We start from the raw sequence: 23,472 nt of genomic DNA, 5'->3' as shown, positions 1-23,472 counted from the left end.
GGATTATAACATATAATTGCATTTTTAATGTCTGTGTGTTTTTCCTGCAACACGTGATGGTATAAAAATAGCTTCAGATGCTATATTCGTTCATTGTTTAACCAAGATTTTTAAATAACAAAACGGTATTGACTTAGCAATGTTCCAAGTTGCATTACAGGTGCAAAACCGCTCCCAGTTATACTCTAATTACCACTATAGTTGATAATGTTGGTTACTACAATCTTGGGGGAAAACAAAATATGTATTAAATCCTCAGTAGTGAAAATATTCGCTACTCTTCTTTTCTCTTCAGTAGATGCATTAGACTTCCAGAATTACTATGCAGGCTTATGGTTTTCTTAAAATATCTGTATCATTTTCTACTGATAAAATAGGAAAATAGCATAGATTTTTAAATCCCCATAAATGTGGGCATATTAGCTTTATCCTTGGATTTTCTTTAAATGGTAGTATTAAAATAGGATTATTAACAGATGTAAATATAGAAGTTAAAAATCTTGCTTCAGTCTAGTTAATGGTTATAGCAAGTTTTTACGTCTTTTCAGATAGTTCATTTCCAAGGACAGTCTAGTCTTGTAACTTTAGCACCATTTTAAAGCTCAATAACTTTCTAAATGGGTGGAAAAATAGATCTGTACTTAGTTATCTTGGCTTTTTCCTACTAAAGATCTGCAGTCTGGTATATATTATATTTTGCAAAAGTTGTATTGGAAACTTACATATTCACCTATATTTCTATTGTAGAATTAGACTGCTGTGTCGTTTCTCTAAATTACATTCTTTGTAAGTTAGCACAGTGTCGGTAACAATGTAAAAAAAATGATTCTCTATTGAAACAGCCAAATTTTAGGTACAATAAAAAGCAAATACAAGGTAAAACAAGAATGATATCAAATGAGACTCCTAGTCTCCCCAACTCTTCATTTTATTTTTATTTATTTTTTTGTGTTTTTATAATGTTTTACATTTTTAAATTTTTTTAATCTAAACTATTCAATTGTTAATATTTTAATTTATTGCCTCGTCAACAAGACGATAAATTCTACCTCTGGGATCCAATTTCATTCAGACTGCTATGGATCCCGAACCAAGAATGTGCAATATGAATTCAGATAAAGCCAGCCATAATACTAGATTGTTTTGAAAGCATGAGCTGGTTCACACAAGAAGCAAAATATAATGAGGTTGGGTTAGAATGGGTGTGTTCTGTGAATCAAGCCATTGGGTTTTTTTATGGCATGGTGTTTTGGAGGAACATTTTTACAACGTATTTATATTGTATTTTTAACCTTGGTTCAGCCACCCAGAGTCACTTTTGTGAGATAGGTGGCCCTATAAATAAATAACATGCTTAAATTTTGGTTGTATGCTATTAGATGGATACATGTGGTAGCAAGGGTCAGAGAAATAAAATCCCAAGAACTCAAGAGATGGAAGAACTTTAAACAAAAATAAAAGCTTGGATTTGGCTCAAAGCCATACTGAAAAATCTCTGTCTCTTGCTGATTTCCACTGCCTGTACAACATGGTGGACTATGCCAATAATACTATATTGGATCTGGAAAGCTATAAAGTGTGGAATTTATTGGCTGGGTGGTCCACACCCACCCACCCACCCCGAATAAATTGCCTTCTCCTCTGTCTCGCCTTACCTGAGGTAACCTTGCTAGTTAGGACCAGAGCAACCTGGGTTCTCCAACTGTGCAGAAGGTCACTTAATTGTATGATGTTGCTGATCAAAGTAGGTTTTAATCTGCTAATGAGAATGAAATACAGCTATGCATTTATAGAAATGTTCCATAGGAGTCAGAATGACCTATGAGTAACTTGAAGTGCCTTTGGCTATGTAGATGGAAACTAGTTTTTTTGGCAAAGTCTTTGCCATTGGCTTGAAATACTCTTACTACCTCTAGAAACAGACAAAAGTAAAGGTATCTTGCAATGTCTACTTGGCTTCACCGTTAGAAATGCTGCTGGATAAAAGAGCAAGAATGCATCTGCACAGTGACATTTGGCTCCCTAAGAATCTGTTACATTGAACAGTTCAGGCTATCATATAAAGCCAATGTATTGGATCTGTTAATTATTTTTATTTAGCACACGTATTTTATTACTGCATTTTCTTTTACCTAGTTTACCTTGGAACTAGACCTTGTGGTTTTATCTTTTGATTTAATGGGGTTGTAAGACCTATCAATAAACTATCTGCTTAGAAAGTCAGTTCCTGGGTTGCAGTCCCCCAATTTCCTTCAGGGTGGATATTTGGAGCACCTTCTCCCTGTTAGGTCTTGTAATGTAGGGCATCTAAATTCTACCAAGTGACCATCCAAAAGGTAACCAGATTCCAAGCTATAAAGAAAGCTGCCACATACTGTAGATCATGGGCAAAAGCATTCAGTCAGCAGGAGTTGTTTGTTATTTATTGTCACTGGTTTTAATGCACTTTAACTGCCTTGAAGTTTCCATTGTGGCACAAAAAAAAGATAAATTGGAAATTTGAATAGGTAGATAAACACATAGCCTCTGGAAAACGTTGGACATACGTCTCAATATAATGCAATCCTCCTGTGTTTGTTGTTAATCCAGGAAATGGTAATCTCAAATTTGTTCACCTTTGCATAAACTTTGGGAAAATACCCCTTCCCTTTAAGTAACTGCACCAAATATTTAAAAAAGTGCAATGCAAGTTTTTTCCACAGTGCTTCATGAAGCTTGTTTTTCTGTTGACTTGTACTTGCGTCGCGCCTAATGCAAACCAAAAAAGCATTTGTAACTCTAATGGTATCCTTTAATGCTAATTATTAGCCGATAACTCATGAGTTACTTGCGTCAGCAAGAACAACAAACCCCTAATAAAGCATTTAAGGCATGCCATGATACTTTTTACATAGGGTCTCGCCCTTTGCAAGTCATACACTTCTTTCTGGAGTGGTAACTAATACCTAGATAACAAAGAAAATGAACTTTACTGTGGGTTGGAACAGGCTCAACTTTTAATGAAAAGTAATGAATCTATAATGTTCTAAGAGGTCATCTGTTTAGCCTACGTTTAGAATAAGATATTCCCAGTAATTGGTCCTATGGGCCTTTCTGAATAGGAGTGAGGTGTAAGTGGGTTCGTGCTGACTCTTGCCACTCTAAAACAAGGGTCATGGGGCAAACGGCTCCTTAAATGTTTCCCCACTTATTTCTCTCTGTGGTTTGTTTTTAAGCTAACCATCTATTAGCCACCAGGAGGCATAGTTAGACAAATCACAGGCTGCAGAATCTACACAATGATTTTTACTGTAGCTGTGGATTTGCACAAGAAGGGGAAAATAATGAATTTGTGTTTCCAACACAGAAGAGAATAGAATATAGAGTATAAAATAATATAGAAAATTAGAATAGAATAGAATAGAATAGAATAGAATAGAATAGAATAGAATAGAATAGAATAGAATAGAACAGAACAGAACAGAACAGAACAGAACAGAATAGAATTCTTTATTGGCCAAGTATGATTGGACACAAGGAATTTGTCTCCGATGCGTAAGCTTTCAGTGTACATACAAACAACAAAGTAATACTGGTATAATAACGATACCAATAAGAGAAGATAATAGAAAAGATTCGAAGGCTTATAATAATCCAGCTATACCGCTTGGGAAAATATCCTTAGACAAGACAGTACTGTGGGAATTAGGTGTTCAGCAGAGTGATGGCACGAGGGAAAATAATGTATACAATGTTAATATATACAGTGTTGTTTGGCACATCTAATTGTCCTTGACTTACCATCACAATTGGGAGTAGAATTTCCATTGCTAAGCAAGGCAGTTAAGTGAGCTGTGCCCAATTTAACAACCCGAATCAAGCACAGTTGTTAAGTAAATCATGCACTTGTTAAGTAAATCCAACTCAACCCCTTTGAATTGCTTGGCGTTTTCCTTGGAAAGTTTAAGATGGGTGAACTTCGAATCCCGACTCGCAACAGGGCTTCCAGCAGGAGTTGAAGCCCATCCATTTTAAACTTGCCAAGGCTGAGGAGGAATGATCACCCCTAGACTCACCTATACATAGAAACCATCGGCTGCCCTACAAACAGTAATTATACTCTTTTGTTTTGCTCATGGGGAAAAATAAAAGGCCTTGCTTGAAACTTGTTGACCATTTACAATTGGAGATTCGTCTTTCACCATCACACCAAACAGGTCCTGATCCAGACAGGGGAAAAATCATTAGTTTTCTCTAGGAGGTATAATCACATTTGCTTGCCAACACAAGGAGGATTGGATTGCATGTTCTATCACAATAGGAGGCTTAAAATATAAGGAACGGGCTCGTGGTGCCATCTTCTGCAATATTTCATATAAATCTTTTAGCATCTACTGTTTTCTTTGGTTCAAACATGACAAAGAGGGAATGAACATTAAATCAAATTGTGCAGTAGCTCCTGTTTGAAGAAACAATGAATACCTCTATTGCTGGGAAGAAAAACACATGGCCAAATTTTATTGCCTTCATAATGTTACTGAGGATTATGCTAACAGATTTTATAAGCGTGATTCCTTTAGGTCTCTGGGACAATGAGTAACAGGTTTCATCGCATTATATAACTTTTTGCCATCACAACAATAGTTTACTTAAAGATTTGCAGACTTGGAGGAAAGTATAGTTACAAAATGTAACAGACATAATTTAATTTGATTGAATAAACATTGTTGCAAAGTTACATTTTTTTCCACCAGGTCTAAATATTCAAAGCCTTTATGCCAGAAGGTATCTTTTAACAGGCAATGAACATGCAACGTTTTTTCTGCATATTTTTGAAGGTGAAAAAAACATTTCTCCTCCTTAGATGTGTTTGTGTGTGTATTTCTATGTGTGTTTGTGTGTGTGGAGTTTTTGTGTTTGTAAAAATTTGTAAAAACGTCTAATTACCTAGTAAAATTCACAATTTCATCTATACACAGTGGTAATTCAGGAGAGGAGGAATTGAGATAAAGCTTCTGTAACAACTGAAACTTTTCTTGAATTCTAAGCAATCCCTAACATTTCCAAAAACAGTTAATAAGTGGAATTTTCCTCCAATGCGATTTTCCCATGTATTTTACCAGGAAACGTAGAGAGGGCAGGCTAGAAAAGTCAGTGCCCTCCTAACCATACCCAAGCACTCTGAATTGGTTGGCAATGTCCATTTTGCACTATGAGTTCATGGTGACCTAACCCTAACCCTAAGTGGAATTTTCCTCCAATGGGATTTTCCCATGTATTTCATAAGGGAACATAGATAGGGCAGGCTAGAAAAGTCAGTGACCTCCTAACCATACCCAAGCACTCTGAGTTTGTTGGCAATGTCCATTTTCCTCTATGAGTTCATGGTGACCTAACCCTAACCCTAAGTGGAATTTTCCTCCAATGGGATTTTCCCATGTATTTCATAAGGGAACATAGATAGGGCAGGCTAGAAAAGTCAGTGACCTCCTAACCATACCCAAGCACTCTGAGTTTGTTGGCAATGTCCATTTTCCTCTATGAGTTCATGGTGACCTAACCCTAACCCTAAGGTGTATCTTATTTTTTTTAATAATTATGTATAATTAATTTTTAAAAATGAATAAGCTTCAGATAGGTTTGAGAGTTATTTTCCTTCTTGAAACAAATGTTGGTTGTAAAGCATTCATTACCAAATCAGCTCATTTAACTCCTGGGGTGATGAGAATATAGTGAATTAGAAAGTGGAACTAGATGATGACTTTTTAATTTGTTGACAGTTAGCTGATGTTGCTTTAATGTTGCCATAGCTATTGGTAATATAAATCTAAAGTATCTTTAGAACCAAAGGTTTTTTATCAGCAGTCATTAAAAATGATCATTTAATGCCTTACTGGGCAATCTAAGTCAGGAGTCATTGACTAGGTTTCCTAGAATGAGAAAAGTGGCATTAAGGGTTAATTATCACTTGGTGGCGTAAAGCCACTCTGAAATGTTTGGATAAAAAGAATTATCTTACCGAAATGAAAGCATAACATAATAAGAGTAGCCTAGAAAAAAAGATAAATGCATTCCTTGATTCATAGTGACAAAAGTGCTTCAGATTTACTAAAATCAAATCCCGCATTTTTTGCCAACCTTGCAAGAAACACCATCAATGTTTTGGATCCTAAAGAAATAATTTCAATGTTGAATTTTGTACTAATCAGCTCTTTCACTGCCCCTTATGTAGGAGAAGCATTAGGGGAAAAACCCAGTTTAGGTAGTCCTTGACTTATGACCACAGTTGAGTGCAAAATTTATGTTGTTAAGTGAGACACTTGTTGAGTTTTGCCCCATTTTACGACTTTTATTGCCACAGTTAAGTGAGTCATTGCAGTTATTAGTAACTCTGTTGTTAAGTGAATCTGGCTTCCCCATTGACTTTGTTTGTCAGAAGGTTGAAAAGGATGATTACATGACCTCAGGACATGGCAACCGTCATAAATATGAGTCAGTTGCCAATCATCTGAATTTTGATTGTTTGACCGTGGGGATGCTGCAACAAGTGCTGTTAATATTTTACAAACACGTAGCTGAAATAAAACTTTCTTGATGAGAATTCTGGTATTTTCAAAATTAGCCAAACACTTTGAATGGCAGAACATTATTAAGTATATATTTCCTACACTGGCAGATGGGCTGGTGCTTCACTGCATCGTATTGAATCAAATGATACTGAACTGTTTAATCTCAACATCTGTGTTGCTAAATTGCTATTGTGATGGAATTTTAAACATGCGATTGTGTTTTATGCTCAGCACCCGTGAGCTAAACATTCGTTTCTGAAATGAGAAAAAAAATTTATAAACTTTTAAAGTGTCTGCGTAACTCTAATTACTTTTTCTGTTGTGCACCTGATTCTTTAATCTCCACTTAAATAAAATGGGAAATCTCTCAAGACTCCTTAATCTATGTGCCACTGGGTTTATTTCTTGAAAACTCAGAGATAAAATAAACCAGTCTGCAGAATAATAATTATCAGTAAATAGGAAAGTAGCCATTTTGTTAAAACATGAGAATTATACTTTACTTTCCTCTGTTGAATCAGCTTGCAAACAAGCATATCTATTGGAATTTGAAGAGAAAAGGTTTATATATATATATATATATATATATATATATATATATATATATATATATATATATACTCATCAATTGTGCGCAGAGATAAGAACTGGTGTTCCCAAGGAATCTAAGCCTTTTTAGTTATTTTTCTCTATCTTCTCTTCAGTATTAATACATAAAAACATTTATTTGTATAGTCTTTGCTTAAGAGGATTATCCATTAGTTTTATAAATTATCAAGGTTACTGAATACCACTTTATTAGCTTCCCTATACAAATTGCAGAATTTTAGTCATTCTCCACTTAGATACTAATGTCTCCTGTCAGCTAGATATAAGGGGAAGATGATTGCTTTTATTCACTTCATTCCTTTCTGTATTATATCTGGGTCATTCGTTTAGATTTCTAAGCAGGTGAATATTTGTAAAATATTGTGGAACAACTACTCTTTCTATTGACATTTAAGAAAATTTGATCAAATTCTTATCCGTTCAACTGCTACATTCTAATTTTCTAAAATAACTCCAGGATTCCTGAATTGTACCTGCAAAAAGCAAACATAGATTCTGAATGTTATTGATAGATATAGTCAGGGCATTTTTTTGTCATAGAACGCCCAGAACGGAGTTCCGGCACCTTTTTTGGATGGACCCTTGTAGGGTAGGCAAGGCGGGTTGTATGACATGTGTGAGTTCCAGCACCTTTTTCTTTTACAAAAAAAGCACTGGATATAGTCTAGAGATGTAGTTACTGATAGATGTAGTCTATTATTTAATGCATTTCATATTCAGAAACAAAAAGGAACAAATGCATCAATTTCACTTGTAGGTTCTTACTTGAAAGAGAGAACTGTGTTAACTTGGATTGTGATTGGTTTGTGTCTCTTTAAATGCTCAGAACATTCCCAAGCATGCTTATGCTCAGGCCTCCTAATGCATGGATTTGTACACAATTTTTAATTTAAAAAAAAAAAGACAGTTCAGCGAGCCATGGCTTCTTTGGTTCATTCTCCAGACCAAAAAAAGTACTTTCTTTTTTCCCCCAAAGGATCATCTTTTCAGATTGCAGCTTCTCAAATTCCATACAGCAATTTTTGATGGAAATTTAAATACATTTCAATTAAAAGTCCAGTTTTTCGGCAAGCAAAAAGCATAGGTCAAGTTTGAGAAGCAAGCTGACATCACCTCTCTGCAGGACTGACTAAATATTTGCAGATAGCTTATCAAGAACAGAATGAAGTGCAGTTCTCTCTATCTCCAAATAGCGTTATCAAGATTTGAATGGAATGCTTCTAGGCTGTTGGAGAAGACGTCAGGACATGGAAGGCAGCATGTGCATTAGGATTATAAACAAAACGTGATAGTGAACGAAGTTGGAGTAACTGAAAATATTCAGTGTGGAGCCAGCAAAAAGACTACACGTGTTGTGGAGATACTTGGTGTGTGATGGTATTCATGTTTACTGAATTCAAGCAGGGTACACAATACCTCTTCCTAGGGCAGAGGTCCCCAACCTTTTGGGCACCAGGGACCGGTTCCGTGGAGAGAGTTTTTTCCACGGACCGGAGGGTGCATGGTTTTGTGTGCTACCTGGATGGGGCTTTGCTTGTCTGTGCGGACTGGTTGCTGGCATGCCGTGGACCGGTATCGGTACTGGTCCACAGACTGGGGCTTTGGGACCCCTGTCCTAAGGAGCTCAGCAGCCCACAAAAAAAGTTAAAATATATAGGCACTAGCCAGATGGGACATGGTTTGAATTAAAGTATTCCTTATCGTCACAGAAATCCTTAACTCCTTAAACTCCTTTAATTTCCCAGCACACAGACAGACTCGACCATAGTTTCAACTGGGAAACTGTAAGCATCCAAGATCAAGCCAAATCCCAAAACTCCAGGGAATTCCTGGAGGCTTGACACTCAGACAATTCTGCCATCCACAGGCACATTGAGATAAACAACATCTACAGACCACTCAAATCAGCCAATCAAGGAACCGCTAAGAAGACTCCTACCAACACTGACAGGGCAAGCCACTGGTATATAAAAATGAGAGCAAGCTGCACTCCCTTCATTTGGCAATGAAACATATATAAAAATAAGAGCAAGCTGCACTTCATTTGGCAATGAAACATCTGCACCGCAGAAGCTCATTCCCATAGAGAAAAGAAGCAGAGAAGTCATTGTCACCAATACGTTCCCTACTCCTTCAGCCTCCATGCTATCTTGCAGGCTTCTCTCAAGGGTCTTCAAGGATTCCAGAGCAATTTTGTCTAAAGATCCAAGGGACTATCACAGAAATCACAACAGTCAACTTGATGAGACCTTCCTGTAGGGTTGAAAGGCACTAGGGCTGATTTGGTCCCAACCCCTTTCTCCATTTTTTTTTTTTAAAATGCAACAGTGACATTAAAAACCAAAAAAAAATAATGAATTGCACAAATGACTTAAACGGTGTGGATGAATCCAATGGCTTCTGCTGGTGCTGAAAAGAAAACTCCGCCTGGGGTTCTTTGAGACGGTTTAGTTTAGTTTTTAGTTTTATTAAATTTTTATACCGCCCTTCTCCCTAGGGACTCAGGGCGGTGAACAGGGCAGATAATAAAAGTACAAAACTACAAAAGTTAAAATAGAATTAAATTAATGCCCAAGATAAAACAGTAAAATATACAAATATTTAAAAACCCAAATTAACTCCCCATCAGGCCAGGCCAGCTTGTTCAAACAGGTGGGTCTTTAACCCGCGCCGGAAGGAGCGGAGATCCGGTGCCATCCGGAGCTCCACCGGCAGTTCATTCCATAAGGCCGGGGCGCCCACAGAGAAGGCCCTCCCCCTGGGGGCCACCAGCCGGCATTCTCTGACTGGAGGCACCCTGAGGAGGCCCTCTCTGTGGGAACGCACAGGGCGGAGGGGGGTTGACGCCGGCAGCAGGTGGTCCCCGAGGTATTCCGGACCCATGCCATGTAGGGACTTAAAAACCATCACTAAGACCTTGAACCTCACCCGGAAGACAACTGGTAACCAATGTAGCTCGCGGAGCAAAGGTGTAACATGGGAGTACCGGGAAACTCCCAAGACAACTCTCGCGGCCGCTGTAGGGCCGGTGTAGGGGAGAGGGAAATGTTTCCTCCCAGCAATGATCAATTCCCACTTTGCAGAGAAATTTACAAAGGGTTTTCTAACAAAAGTCTCAGCGTTCAGTTAGGGCAGGGGTAGGCAACCTCGGCTCTTTTATTACTCATGGACTTCAACTCCCAGAATTCCTGAGCCAGCCAAGCTGGCTCAGGAATTCTGGGAATTGAAGTCCATGGGTCATAAAAGAGCCGAGGTTGCCTACCCCTGAGTTAGGGGACTGGAGGCTAAAACATACAAGGAACGGCTGCTGGAATTGGGCATGTCTAGTTTAATGAAGAGAAGGATGAGGGGGGATATGATAGCAGTGTTCCAATATCTCAGGGGCTGCCACAAGGAAGAGGGAGCCAAGCTATTCTCCAAAGCACCTGAAGGCAGGACAAGAAGCAACGGAGGGAAACTAATCAAGGAGAGAAGCAACCTAGAACTAAGGAGAAACTTGCTAACAGTGAGGACAATTAACCAGTGGAATACCCTGCCTCCAGAAGCGGTGAATGCTCCAACACTGGAAGTTTTTAAGAAGAGACAGGGCAGCCGTTTGTCTGAAATGGTATAGAGTTTCCTGCCTGAGCAGGGGGTTGGACTAGATGACCTCCAAGTTCCCTTCCAACTTTATTATTATTAAGTTGGCAGCCATCCAGATAATTTTTCAAGTAGGTCTGGGATGAGGAACTTGCATCTAGAGAGGTGAAATGCCATTTCTGTTAGAGCAAAAAGGACACTTTATCATGCAAGCATCCCCAAGTATTGCTAATCATCCGGTAATATATTAATAAAAATATGAATGCTGAGATTGAGCATGAGATGGTGCAAAATGACTTTGAGCAAAGGTGTCTCACAGTATCAAAATGAGAAGAAAATGTGTTCTCTTATGAACTGGATACAAAGATTGGTTTAAGGTTTACTGGAAGCTCTTGGAATTATGTTGATTTATGTGTTAAGTGAGAGGGTTCGTTATATAGTTTTTAAAAAGACTAATGGTTTATAAAAAAAGAAAGATGGGTGGGTGGAAAGCTTGTTTTTTTAAAAAAATAATTGTTATTTTGCATAAACACTCTTGTGGAATCTTCTCCAACTTTGTGTCCATCAGATGTGGAGTTGCAGCACCAGAAACTCCCAGATAGCCAATTCTGATGGATATTTTGGGTGTTCTAATTTCTAATTTGAACTCTGGTGCTGGAGAAGACTCCTGCGAGTCCCTTGGACTGCAAGGCGATCAAACCGGTCAGTCTCAGAGGAGATCAACCCTGACTGCTCTTTAGAAGGCCAGATCCTGAAGCTAAAACTCAAATACTTTGGCCACCTAATGAGAAGGAAGGACTCACTGGAGAAGAGCCTAATGCCGGGAAAGGTGGAGGGCAAGAGAAGAAGGGGACGACAGAGAATGAGGTGGCTGGATGGAATCACTGAAGCAGTAGGCATGAGCTTAAATGGACTCCAGAAGATGGTAGAGGACAGGAAGGCCTGGAGGAACGTTGTCCATAGGGTCGCAATGGGTCGGACACGACTTCGCAACTAACAACAACAACAACAAATTTCACCACATCAGACAATGGCAAGTAGAAGAGAAAGCTACCCTACCAAATAAATGGGGAGGGGGAATTGTCTTTAAACTGCCACCCAGACTGACGGGGTGGGGTGGGGGAATGAAATGTACAAATAGTTAATGACCTTTTTGTGACAGTCTCGGGGGGGGGGCAAGTGATGATCATTCATTTAAATACAAAAGTCATGTATTCAAAGAAAGCTAATGCAATTATTCACTGGTTACATTTTGTCCTGTTCTTTTATTTCAGAAGATGAAAGGAGAGCAGGGAAAATCCAAATATCTGTAAATGTGGGTTTTCTTTTGGGTTGTTTTTTTAAAATTTTCTGCCTTTTCTAAATCCTATCAAATGAGTAAAATTTACCATGGGCACTGAACTCTTATGCTCTTCCTTTGCAAGCTGTCCTACCCGAAGAAACATCATTTTTCCATTTAGATTCTATTTTAGTGTCTGCTGATGGAAAGGTTAATCATGCGCTTATTATACTTCTCTCTCATAAGATCCTTGATATAGTTTAAAAAAGAAATTGAAGGAATTTAGGTGGGGGGGGGGGAAATGGCATACTGTTTTCTCTATGATCTCAACTTACATTTTCTCCCAAAATCAGCCTGTAGGTTAATTAAAGGAGTAAAATCAAAACAGTAGCATGAATACTTGAATAAATCTAACAAAAAATAAGTAGTGAGACAGTTTTCAGTTTTCACTGAACTCTTCCTGTAGTTCAGGGTTTTTCACAGCAAATCTATTTCACAAAAGGCCCATCATTTCATTCTGAGCACTGAAAGCCTTGAGCATCATTCTTTGAAGGGGGAAAAAAATCAAATTCAACACTCAGAAACAGCCTCAAAATGTATCTCCATTAGAGAGACGTGGGCACATATATGCACCTGTTGCCAACAGTGGGTTTCCTGGGTAGGAAAACCATCACTATAATCCACCTGTGTGTTTGGTACAGGTGGTCCTCAACTTAGCACCGCAACGGAGCCCAAAATATTTGTTGCTCAGTGAGACATTTGCGAGTTTTGCCCCATTTTTCGACCTTCCTTGCCACAGTTGTTAAGGGAATCACTGCAGTTGTGCAATTAGCAACACAGCTCTTAAGGGAATCCGGCTTCCCCCTCGACTTTGCTTGTCAGAAGGTACGAAAGGGGAATCCCACGACCCCCGGAGACTGCAACGGTCATAAATATGAGTCAGTTGCCAAGCATCCAAATTTTGATCAAGTGACCATGGGGATGCTGCAATGGTCTTTAAGTGTGAAAATGGTCATAAGTCCCTTTTTTTCAGTGCCGTTGGTCACTAAACGAACTGTTGTAAGTTGAGGACTACCTATGCAATCTAACAGAGTCAGTGTGATGTAATGGTTAAGATGCCAGAGTAGGGTTGGAATGAAGATGCCAGACGGAGTAGGGTTGGAATGAAGATGCCAGACGGAGTAGGGTTGGAAAGATCCAGACTCCAATCTGCCCCCAACTAAGGACATTCATTGGATGACTTTGGCCACCCCAAGATCTCTACCCCCAACTCCCTACAGTTGGTTGGGAAAGAAGATCCTCGGCCTTTTAAGGTGACTTTGACTTTCCCTTACTTTCTCCATGTTTCAGTCATGGCTCAAAACGGCAATCGAAGGGTCCAAACCAGGGGTAGGCAACCTCGGCTCTTTGATGACTCGTGGACTTCAACTCCCAGAATTCCTGAGCCAGCCACGCTGAGGGAAAAGGGAGAGGTTTCCATACCATTTCAGACTACAGAACCATTCTGGCTGAGGAATTCTGGGAGTTGAAGTCCACAAGTCATGAAGGGGGCCATAGTTCCCCCATGCTGGCTCAGGAATTCTGGGAGTTGAAGTCCACAAGTCATGAAGGGGGCCATAGTTCCCCCATGCTGGCTGAGGAATTCTGGGAGTTGAAGTCCACAAGTCATGAAGGGGGCCATAGTTCCCCCATGCTGGCTCAGGAATTCTGGGAGTTGAAGTCCACAAGTCATGAAGGGGGCCATAGTTCCCCCATGTTGGCTCAGGAATTCTGGGAGTTGAAGTCCACAAGTCATGAAGGGGGCCATAGTTCCCCCATGCTGGCTCAGGAATTCTGGGAGTTGAAGTCCACAAGTCATGAAGGGGGCCATAGTTCCCCCATGCTGGCTGAGGAATTCTGGGAGTTGAAGTCCACAAGTCATGAAGGGGGCCATAGTTCCCCCATGCTGGCTGAGGAATTCTGGGAGTTGAAGTCCACAAGTCATGAAGGGGGCCATAGTTCCCCCATGCTGGCTCAGGAATTCTGGGAGTTGAAGTCCACAAGTCATGAAGGGGGCCATAGTTCCCCCATGTTGGCTCAGGAATTCTGGGAGTTGAAGTCCACAAGTCATGAAGGGGGCCATAGTTCCCCCATGCTGGCTCAGGAATTCTGGGAGTTGAAGTCCACAAGTCATGAAGGGGCCATAGTTCCCCCATGCTGGCTCAGGAATTCTGGGAGTTGAAGTCCACAAGTCATGAAGGGGCCATAGTTCCCCCATGCTGGCTGAGGAATTCTGGGAGTTGAAGTCCACGAGTCATCAAAGAGCCGAGGTTGCCTACCCCTGGTCCAAACGGTGACTTAAGAAACGATCCTTTACGGCAGGGGTCTTCAAACTTGGCCCTTTTATGACTTGTGGACTTCAACTCCCAGAATTCCTCAGCCAGCTATGCTGGCTGAGGAATTCTGGGAGTTGAAGTCCACAAGTCATAAAAGGGCCAAGTTTGAAGACCCCTGCTTTACGGACAGACTTTTTTTTTTTTTAACATGGGCTTTGTCGGCGCCCAGGGACTTGGCGGGACTTGGCCGAGAAAAGCCCCCCCGGTAGCCCCACCAACAGAAGCTCAAACCGTGTTTGTGTGTGTGTGTGTGTGTGTGTTTTGCTGGCGACCCAGCAGCCCATCCAGAACAAAAGGCTCCCCAAACTCGGCGGGCAGACGACAGCGAGGGCTTCTCCCTTCTTTGGCTCCCTGGCCGGGCGAGGTCGAGGCTGCAAGCGCTGCATCTGGACGGCGGCGGCCCGGCTCGCCCATCGGGAACGGCCCGGGAAGGGAGGGCCAGCCCAAGCGGGCAGCTGGCCGTCTCGCCTTGGCCCTGCCCGCCGCGGGGCGGGGCGGGGCAGCGGCCTTGAATCACCGGCGGGTGCCCGGCGGCTGGCCTCCAGCGGGGCATTTAAATGCCAGCCGCCTCCGCCGCCGCCGGAACCAAGCAAGAGCCGGGCCGATCGGGCGCCTCCCGCTCCGAGAGAGAGAGAGAGAGGAACCCGGGCCGTCGCCTCCCGCACCAGCCAACCAATCGAGTCCCCGGCCGGCCGGCGGTTCTTGCTTCGCCCCCTCCGCCTCTCCCTCAGCCGCAGCAGCCGCAGCAGCCATGCGGGCCATCCCCGCGCCGGGCATCCGCTTCCTCCGCTCCTTCTCCAGGGACAGCTGGTAAGAAGGGACGGCGGCTTTTCCGCTGGCCGGGCGAGAGGCCCAGGAAGGCTGCCCGGCTCCCTTCCATCTCCGCTAGGTCTGCCCCGGTCGCCCCGGGCCTGAGCCGCTGCCCGCCGGGCTCGAACCGAGAAAGAGCCACTGGCGGGGACGCAGCCGCAGCTGCCGGCGGGCCGAGCGAGGCGGGAGAGAAGCGTCGCGGACCGGCCGCGTGCAACCTAGCGGCGGGGCACGTGCCAGGGAAGCCCGGCTTAAGCGCCGGGCTTTCTCTGAGGGACAATCGGGGCAGGCCAGCCTCAGAGGGCCGGCAGAGGAAGCGCGGGTGTAGAGGAGGGGAGGGCGGGCGACGCTCCTGGACCCGCTTTCCTTTCTTTTGTTCTGGAGAATCCTGCGATCCGGAGAGAAGCCTGAAAGGATTCCCGGGAAAAGATCTGGGATCCAGCAGGGCTTGGCTCGGAGCCTCCGCATCCAGTGCCATCCCTTCCTGGGGATCCCCTGCTTTTTCTCCTTGGGCGCAGAAGGCAGAGAGAAATCAGGCATCTTTTCTGTCTGGGGAGATTCCCAAAGGAGCTTTTTTGTTTCCTTCCTTCCTTCCTTCCTTCCTTCCTTCCTTCCTTCCTTCCTTCCTTCCTTCCTTCCTTCCTTCCTTCCTTCCTTCCTTCCTTCCTTCCCCTCTCCCTCTCTCCCTCTCTCTCTCTCTCTCTTTCATAAGGCAACTGGACTTTCTTTGCAAAAGAAAGATCAGGCATCCTTAATTTGACTCGGATCTATGCGGTGGATCCAACTGGGAGGAGCTGAGTTCAAGAGCCTGCCTTGGGATGGTCCAGTGGTTCTGTGGCAACAGACTAGGGTGGGGTGGGGGTGTTGCAATTTTGCTTTGGGGTATGGTTATTACCAGTAAGTAAAGGTAAAGGTTCCCCCGCACACGCGTGCTAGTTGTTTCCGACTCTAGGGGCCGGTGCTCATCTCCGTTTCAAAGCCGAAGAGCCAGCGCTTGTCCGAGAACGTCTCCGTGGTCATGTGGCCGGCATGACTAGACGCCAAAGGCACACGGAACGCTGTTACCTTCCCACCGTAGTGGTCCCTATTTTTCTACTTGCATTTTTACGTGCTTTCAAACTGCTAGGTTGGCAGAAGCTGGGACGAGTAACAGGCGCTCACTCTGTTATGCTGCACTCGGGATTCGACCCGCCAAACTGCCAACCTGACTCAGGAATTCTGGGAGTTGAAGTCCATGAGTCATAAAAGAGCCAAGGTTGCCTACCCCTGAAATAGGGGAAACAAGCGGTTCTCTGTGTGTGGATGCCGCTTCCAGAAGTCCATTCTGGGCCTGGGCAACAAAAAAAATTAGCTACCGGTTTTGCCGAACTGGTACGAACTGGCTGAATCCCAACACTGCCTATTACGTTATATGTTATGATTGAAAGGCAAGCAGACTGGCTACCTGGTTCCTGCAGTGCCTTCACATACTTGGTTCTCTGGGAGAGAAAAAACAGGGCCGCCTTCCCCAAGCTAGGCCTTCAAGTGAGTCCTCAAATGTCAAGGCATCTTCCAGCTGCAAAGAGTGGGAGCTCCGATACACGAAACGGGCAGCCAGAGATCATTGCTGGGCTCCATGTTCAGTGTTTGCAATGTGCAAGACAAATAGTGATGTCAGTTTCCATGGAGACAATACTCTCTAGCACAGGGCTTTTCAACCTTTTCGCCCATTGTACCACTTTTAGGATATGGCAACATCCGAGTACCACCAGTCACCTAGCAAGGTGTCAAAAACTTAATGAGCAACAAAAAAGAAAAAAGTGATGAAGTACAGGTAGTCCTTGACTTATGACAGTTCGCTTAGTGACTGTTCAAAGTTACAATGGCACTGAAAAAAATGAATCAGTTGCCAAGCATTTGAAGGTAAATCACAAGACCCTGGAGATGCTGCAACATTCCAGCTGATCGCGCTTCTTCTGGGCTCAGCAGAAGCGCTGGGATCAGCACCGAGCTCCAGCTGGAGCCTGGCGCTGATCCTGGCACTTCCGCTGAGCCCTGACAGCCCCAAAGAAGCGCTGATCCTGGTGCTTCCGCTGAGCCCTGACAGCCCTGCAGCTCCAGCCATCTTTTGCTCAGGCTTGTGCAGTGCTGCCACCAGTTCAGCTCATTCCCCTCCCCCGCTACCACTTTTCTAGGATGGCCGCGTACCACCTGCCAGGTGCCAATGTACCACAGGTGGTACCCGTACCACTGGTTGAAAAGCCCTGCTCTAGCATATAGGCAGGCAGTCCGGACTAAAACCATGGAGTGATGGGGATGGGAAAACAAAGCTTGTGCTACATCAGGTTTTGTAGGAAAGATCTTCAACCGGATCATAACATTCATGTTAGTTATTACTTGCGAGAAGGCTGCCTTTCCAGTATGTCGCTTCTCACATGTTTGGAAATTATTCCAAAAGATTGGGTGGGTGATAAAAACCATTAAGCAGAAAATGTCCCAAACAGAGCAGTAATTAAGTCCCTGGTGGATAAAGGATGGTTTTGCTTTGTGTTCCTTAAAGATTTTTTTATTTTATTTCCATTGAGATCTGTCTTAATGTGATTACCACCCTTTCCTCGTTTGGCCGCAAAATAATAAGAAGTATCATTCTGTCTTGCTGACATTTTCTCAGTGGCAGTAATGCCCACCATCATAGTCTTCCTTCCCTTCTCAGATTTTTGCCATTTCCAGCCGTGTGACATTTTTACTTAGTGTCTGCAATCTATACAAAATCAACTTTGTTTGCTGCTCTTGGGCCAGCTAAGTCTTACCTAAGTTTGTCACAAGGAGAATACATTCTGGGTTTGTGTGCCCTGGACTGGAACAGGTTATTGTGGTTTATTTGATTGAGCCTAGCAATATCACATTAATTGTCCGAATATATCACATCTCTCCATTTAATTCTGCCAAACACGGCGATGGTGATTTGTATTGGTAAGCAATTGCAATGGAAATTATCCTTGCCGTCTGAGACTGGATTGTTCTAGTTTTGCCTGCAAGAGGCATTTCTGAGTTGTGTTGTGTTTACAAGATTGGCAGGTCCCTCCTCTGTAACATTTCTGTACAACAGCATAGAGCAATCAGGTCATCTCTCCCTGGTCTTGTTTTATAGAATGAACAGATCAAGCTTCTAGTGAGAAATCCCAGACAAAACAGGCAAAAAGAAAGAACTGAGACGTTGGTGGTAGGTTTTTCTAAGGGAGCAATTGCTGCTAATTTGAGTATGCATGTTCCATCTTGATGACAGCAGGACTGGTGAGATAACTTGCATATGGGATCAAGTTGTTACAGATATAACACTAGAAAGGGCGTCCCTTTCATCTCACAATCATTTGTTGTCAACAAATCTAGCACCCACACACCAGTAAGAGAGCAGGTTGTGCTTGTAACACTTGGGCATGGCCTTCTCCAAACAGTGAAGTCATATATAACCAAACTTGTTTTTATTAGGGATTAGGAACATGCTTAAAAATTGCTAGAACTGATTAGCAATAGTACTTAGACTTACTATATGCATACTGCCTCATAGTGCTTTCTGGATGGTTTACAATGTCAGCATATTCTCTCTTCCAACCATCTGGGTCTTCATTTTACCGACCTCGGAAGGATGGAAGGCTGAGTCGACCTCAAGTCCCATCAGGATCGAACTCCTGGTTGTGGGCAGAGTTAGCTTGCAATACGGCATTCTAACCACTACGCCAGCAGGAATGGTGTTCCTACAAATTCAGTGACTTGTCTCCTATGTTAACAAGCCAGATGCCCCGAGAAGGCCATAGACAGTGGTCTCCCCATCATTGTTCTCCAGTAACCACCATCTAGAGTCAAAATGTTTTACCGATTCTAAAGGTAACTTAACATATTTAAGACTAGAAGCCATTGGTATAGTAGTATCCAAGAGCAGGAATGGAACAATCAACCAGCCATTCCAAAGCTAAAAAATACATAATGCCCAAAGATTGTTAGTCTTATTAAAACAGAACCTTCTCCATGAAGATGTTATTCCAAAGATCATTCGACAAGAGGACCTATCATTTCATTTCAGGGTCTAGATTCTTTCCAGGCTGTCTTATTCTTTCACTATACATTGATGTAGTTTCTTTGCTGCAGATCAGATTCCTTTCTCACTGTCGGCTGCAGTCATCCTTACTTTGCAACTTCCATACTGGCCCTTTTATGACTTGTGGGCTTCAAGTCCCAGAATTCCTCAGCCAGGTGTGCCTGGCTGAGGAATTCTGGGAGTTGAAGCCCACAAGTCATAAAAGGACCAAGTTTGAAGACCCCTGCTCTGCAGAGAGTAAGAAGCAAAGAGCATATACCATAGTATATCTGCACATCTTTATACTTTTGTTGAACAGTTATCTTTCAGAGAATTCCTTAAGCGTGTCGTTGTGTAACCTACTATTCAGAGTCTGAGCCTGTCAGTGTAGGAACTGTTTTTATACAAATACTCATTTGCAGGGGGATCCAACGTCTGTTCTTAAAAACATGAGGCAGAAGGTGCATTCAGCTGCCACCGAGCCACACTGTCAGCATGGAATAACAGTTACTATCACGGAAACTTTATTGGGAATTTCATCGACCTGTCCCTCCCATTTGTGTCATTCTAGACCTTCCGGGCTCAAATTGGATTTTCAAGATCACTGCCAATCTTAAGCGTTTAGATCCCTAGTGCCTTATCAGTACATTTGCGTGCGGAGCTCTTAGGCAAGGCTAAGTGATGTGTGGAAGCTGAGTTAGACCAAAGGTCTATTTTCCTTCAGGTCCTGTTTTGCACAGTGCCCAACCAGAAGCTCTAAACAGGCGCCAAAGGCTGTGATTCTTTGCAGACTAAACAATGTTCTTCTCCCCATTGGCAAGCGTTGCGAATACAGTGCTGAGATCCAGTTCTTCTACTTTTGCGCTTGAGTTCCTTCAAGCATGAAATGACTCGTTTAACATTTGGATTGTTTTTAGCAGTTCTTCTTGAGGCTCCAGCTCATGGGAGATGGAAGGTTAGGAAACTGGGTTGCTGCTGTTCTTACTTTCCCCAGTCTGTCCCAATTTTTTCATCAAAGCTGCTGGCATTGGTGGGAATTCTGTGAAGTTCAACACACTTGAAGAGCTGACACTTGTAGATTCATTTCCATACATTTAATTTCCGCTATGAATTGTTTGACTCTTACTTCATGCTGTTCTTCAGAGGATGTTCACAGATAGGTCTGTTCCTAACTGTGACAAACCCCCCCCCAAATGTCAATACGTGTGTGATGATAGCACATGGAAGTGCCTAAGTGTAGAGCTTGTGTTGTGACACATGTTTCATCAGCTGCTCTTTCTCCCTCCCCTCTGCAGGGCCTATAGCCCCACAGCAGTACAGCACCTGAAGAAAAGTCATCTTTGATTATTATTTTTTTCCTTTTCCTAGCCAAATTTGATCGTGTCTATTTTCTTAGGATCAACTAAAAGCAGTCAGAAGAGTTTTTGTCCCAGCCTAAATCCATCCAATTATCTTGGGCTGTAACACAATCACACCCTCATTTCTTTATTAATCTAATAGGAGTTAGGTTAGGGTGTGATGCAGTTGTTCTGGATTCTAAAAGGCCCACTGACCTCCCTTTGCCTTACAGAAGGCTCCATAATTAGACTGTCAATTGCACAAGAGTCCATAAAGAAAACTCTGGTTACCTGTGCACCCTAAACTAAGGCAACATGTGGCTTCTTTGGCTTGTCTTAGTGATGTATGAATCCAGCTGTTCTGCTGTTGTAATGAAAGGATAGTTAATGTCATCATGTCTTAGAGCAACCTGTCTACTCAGCTTATTAATCCATTCATATTTGTATTATTTGGCATTATTTACGTATTATTATCAACTAAATTTATTTTCCATTTAATATTGTCAACTGGAGATAATAGATCTGAGTATTTAAACCAGTTCCTCCCTTCTGCTTAAGAATCTCTGCCTTAAATGTCACGAATAGTCAAGGAGAATATCAAAAGTATTAAGCAACACCAATGACCTGGTTTGTCTAATTGCCAAGTGTTGAATGGGTCCCATGTTATATTAGGCTATAATTTGCTGAAATCTGGTTGGTTAAATAACCACAGTTGTCGATTCACAGATCTCAGTGACCTGTAAATAACGACTTACAAATCACAGTGGTTTCACTAACCTGTTCAGTCAAAACCAAAAAAACCACATGACGATCTAGCATGGTGTGTTACTTCAGTTGTTGCCTCTCATGTTTCCTGTTTCTGATGGTTTACTTTGATAAAGGGATAAGGTACTGGTATCCACTTCCTAAAGTAGCTTGCCAGCAAAATTTGTTCTTAAGGAATCTTATCATTATACTCAGATGGATGATTTTTTTTTTAAAATCATGCTTTTTTTGTCAGCTTCTCCTGCATTCAGTCAGAAGCCCAAGTCCACTGAAAATTTACAGAGCACCTAGAACAATGCACAGATTTTGCCTGTGTTACATTTACCAATGTGGGCATTTTATGCCTACTGTATATTTCTTATATCCTCCTTAATGCAATGCTCCATAGTAGCCTATAATGCAGAGTGATGCATTTTAGGAAAACATGATGATGATGAAGAAGATGATATCCATTCAATTGTGTCCTACTGTTGGTGATTCTGTGGACCAGGTCTATATCCAATCCTCCCATCTTGCACTGCTTCTTTGAGTTTTTTCAGTGCTCTGGCTGGTGTCAGCTTTGATGGTAATCCAGCCACCATTTTCTTTGGTGGCCTGTTTTCCTTTTACCGCTAACTCTCTTCCAAATATAACTGCTTTTTCCAGTGAATTCCCCCTTACAACATGGCCAAAAAAAGTGAGACACATTTTTGTGATCTTGGAAAACATTTACCATAATTTCATTAGAATGGGTTTTTTTAATTTATGTCTACCTTTTGGAGATGTTCTATATCCAGCTGCTATTCTATGTCTATAATCAGCCGCTGATTTCTCATTTTAAGCTTTTGTGGGCTGTATTTTAAACCATTTTTAAAGACATTTTTCTTTGTTTCGTGTATTATTTCTCTTGATACCTGTTTCATGTTACAAGGACACAAGGAAGGTTATGGAAATGTTACAATTAGTTAACTGAAATACTGCACAACTTTTCTTATCAAATTAGCAGGCAATTTGAGGTGAATTTTTAAAATCACACTCGGTTTCAAATATATCTACTTACTGCCAGAGAGAAGATCTCTTTTCAAAATGGGAAAATCTTATCTGTAACGTTGTTCCTGTGTAATAATGTATTTGTGACCTCTTGGGACACTGACTAATTAAAGTGGAGAAAAATGTTCACCTAACCCGCTGATTAAAACAGAAAGCAACAGAGAGGATTGCTATGTTTTTTAAGGACATTGATACTTTTGACAACTCTTTCAAGGAAAAACATGGCAAACTGAGTTTTCTTGCCTGTTTAAACAGGAATGTAACCTTAGCTGCCTTACTGCTCTCTACTTTATGCAGATCACCTTAAAGTTCAAGATAAACAGAATGAGCTGGCTGTATTCTTTTTCTTGTTTGAAAAAAAACCCGTTGCCCACAAAAAGCATGGAGGCACATGGATCAAAATTGTGCCATAAGTAGGGTCATCCCTTTCTCCTTATGAGACCTCGCAAAGGTTAAATAAATTGAATTTAAGTAAATATGGTATGATAAATTTGAACTCTCAGTACTGTATATAAAGCTGGTTTTTTTTTGAAGTTCTTCCAGACATATAGCCTCATTCAGAGTTTGCATGAGATTGTTTATTTCCTCTGATTGAAGCTTTGCAACAAATTGTTTTGTCTGGCTGTGTTGAAGTAGTAGAGACAAGATGCCCAATCACGAGTGTTAACTCTTATCTTTATTACAAGCTTCCAATAACAGAATCTTGTCAGACTGAAAGTATTTCTCCTCTCCTTTTACTGTCCAGAAAACTAAGGGAGGGTCCCTTCTGAATTGCTTTCCACATCCCCCTCTCTTTCTTTGGGCTGAGAGATATGTTGCCAGTTGTCCAATCTGCAACTCTTTCTCCTATCTCCTAAGGTCAACCCCATATACCAGGGAAGCTTGGAAGGCATGTTCCCCCCAAAATTGGATTTTTGGGGGGGGGGGGAAACTTCCTCTGAAATCAAGGCACTTTCTTAAAAAAAAAGTTTCTCTTCATTACAATTGCATCTTCTCTCTCTCTCTCTCCAGTTAATGGAATACAACCAGCAAGATTTCTTAATATTCTTAAGGTAAAAGAGGAGATAACAGAGAGGTAAATAGACCT

General features: G+C 42.0%; 1 protein-coding gene across 2 annotated transcripts in view; it reads left to right on the top strand.

The window, feature by feature from the left end:
- Positions 1 to 14,896: 14,896 nt before the first annotated feature.
- The window catches only part of SLC37A2 (solute carrier family 37 member 2), a 37,606-nt gene continuing 29,030 nt past the window's right edge, over positions 14,897 to 23,472 (top strand). For both annotated transcript variants that reach the window (XM_083368418.1, XM_083368417.1), the window contains exon 1: positions 14,897 to 15,200. In XM_083368418.1, the coding sequence (XP_083224544.1) occupies positions 15,142 to 15,200 (59 nt within the window). In that variant the 5' untranslated portion in view covers positions 14,897 to 15,141. The remainder of the gene's footprint in view (positions 15,201 to 23,472) is intronic.

Source organism: Vipera ursinii (assembly GCF_947247035.1).
Source record: "Vipera ursinii genome assembly, chromosome: 8".
Classification (NCBI taxonomy): domain Eukaryota; kingdom Metazoa; phylum Chordata; class Lepidosauria; order Squamata; family Viperidae; genus Vipera; species Vipera ursinii.
The sequence above is the reverse complement of the archived record's forward strand: the minus strand, read 5'-3'. Positions and strand labels throughout refer to the sequence as shown.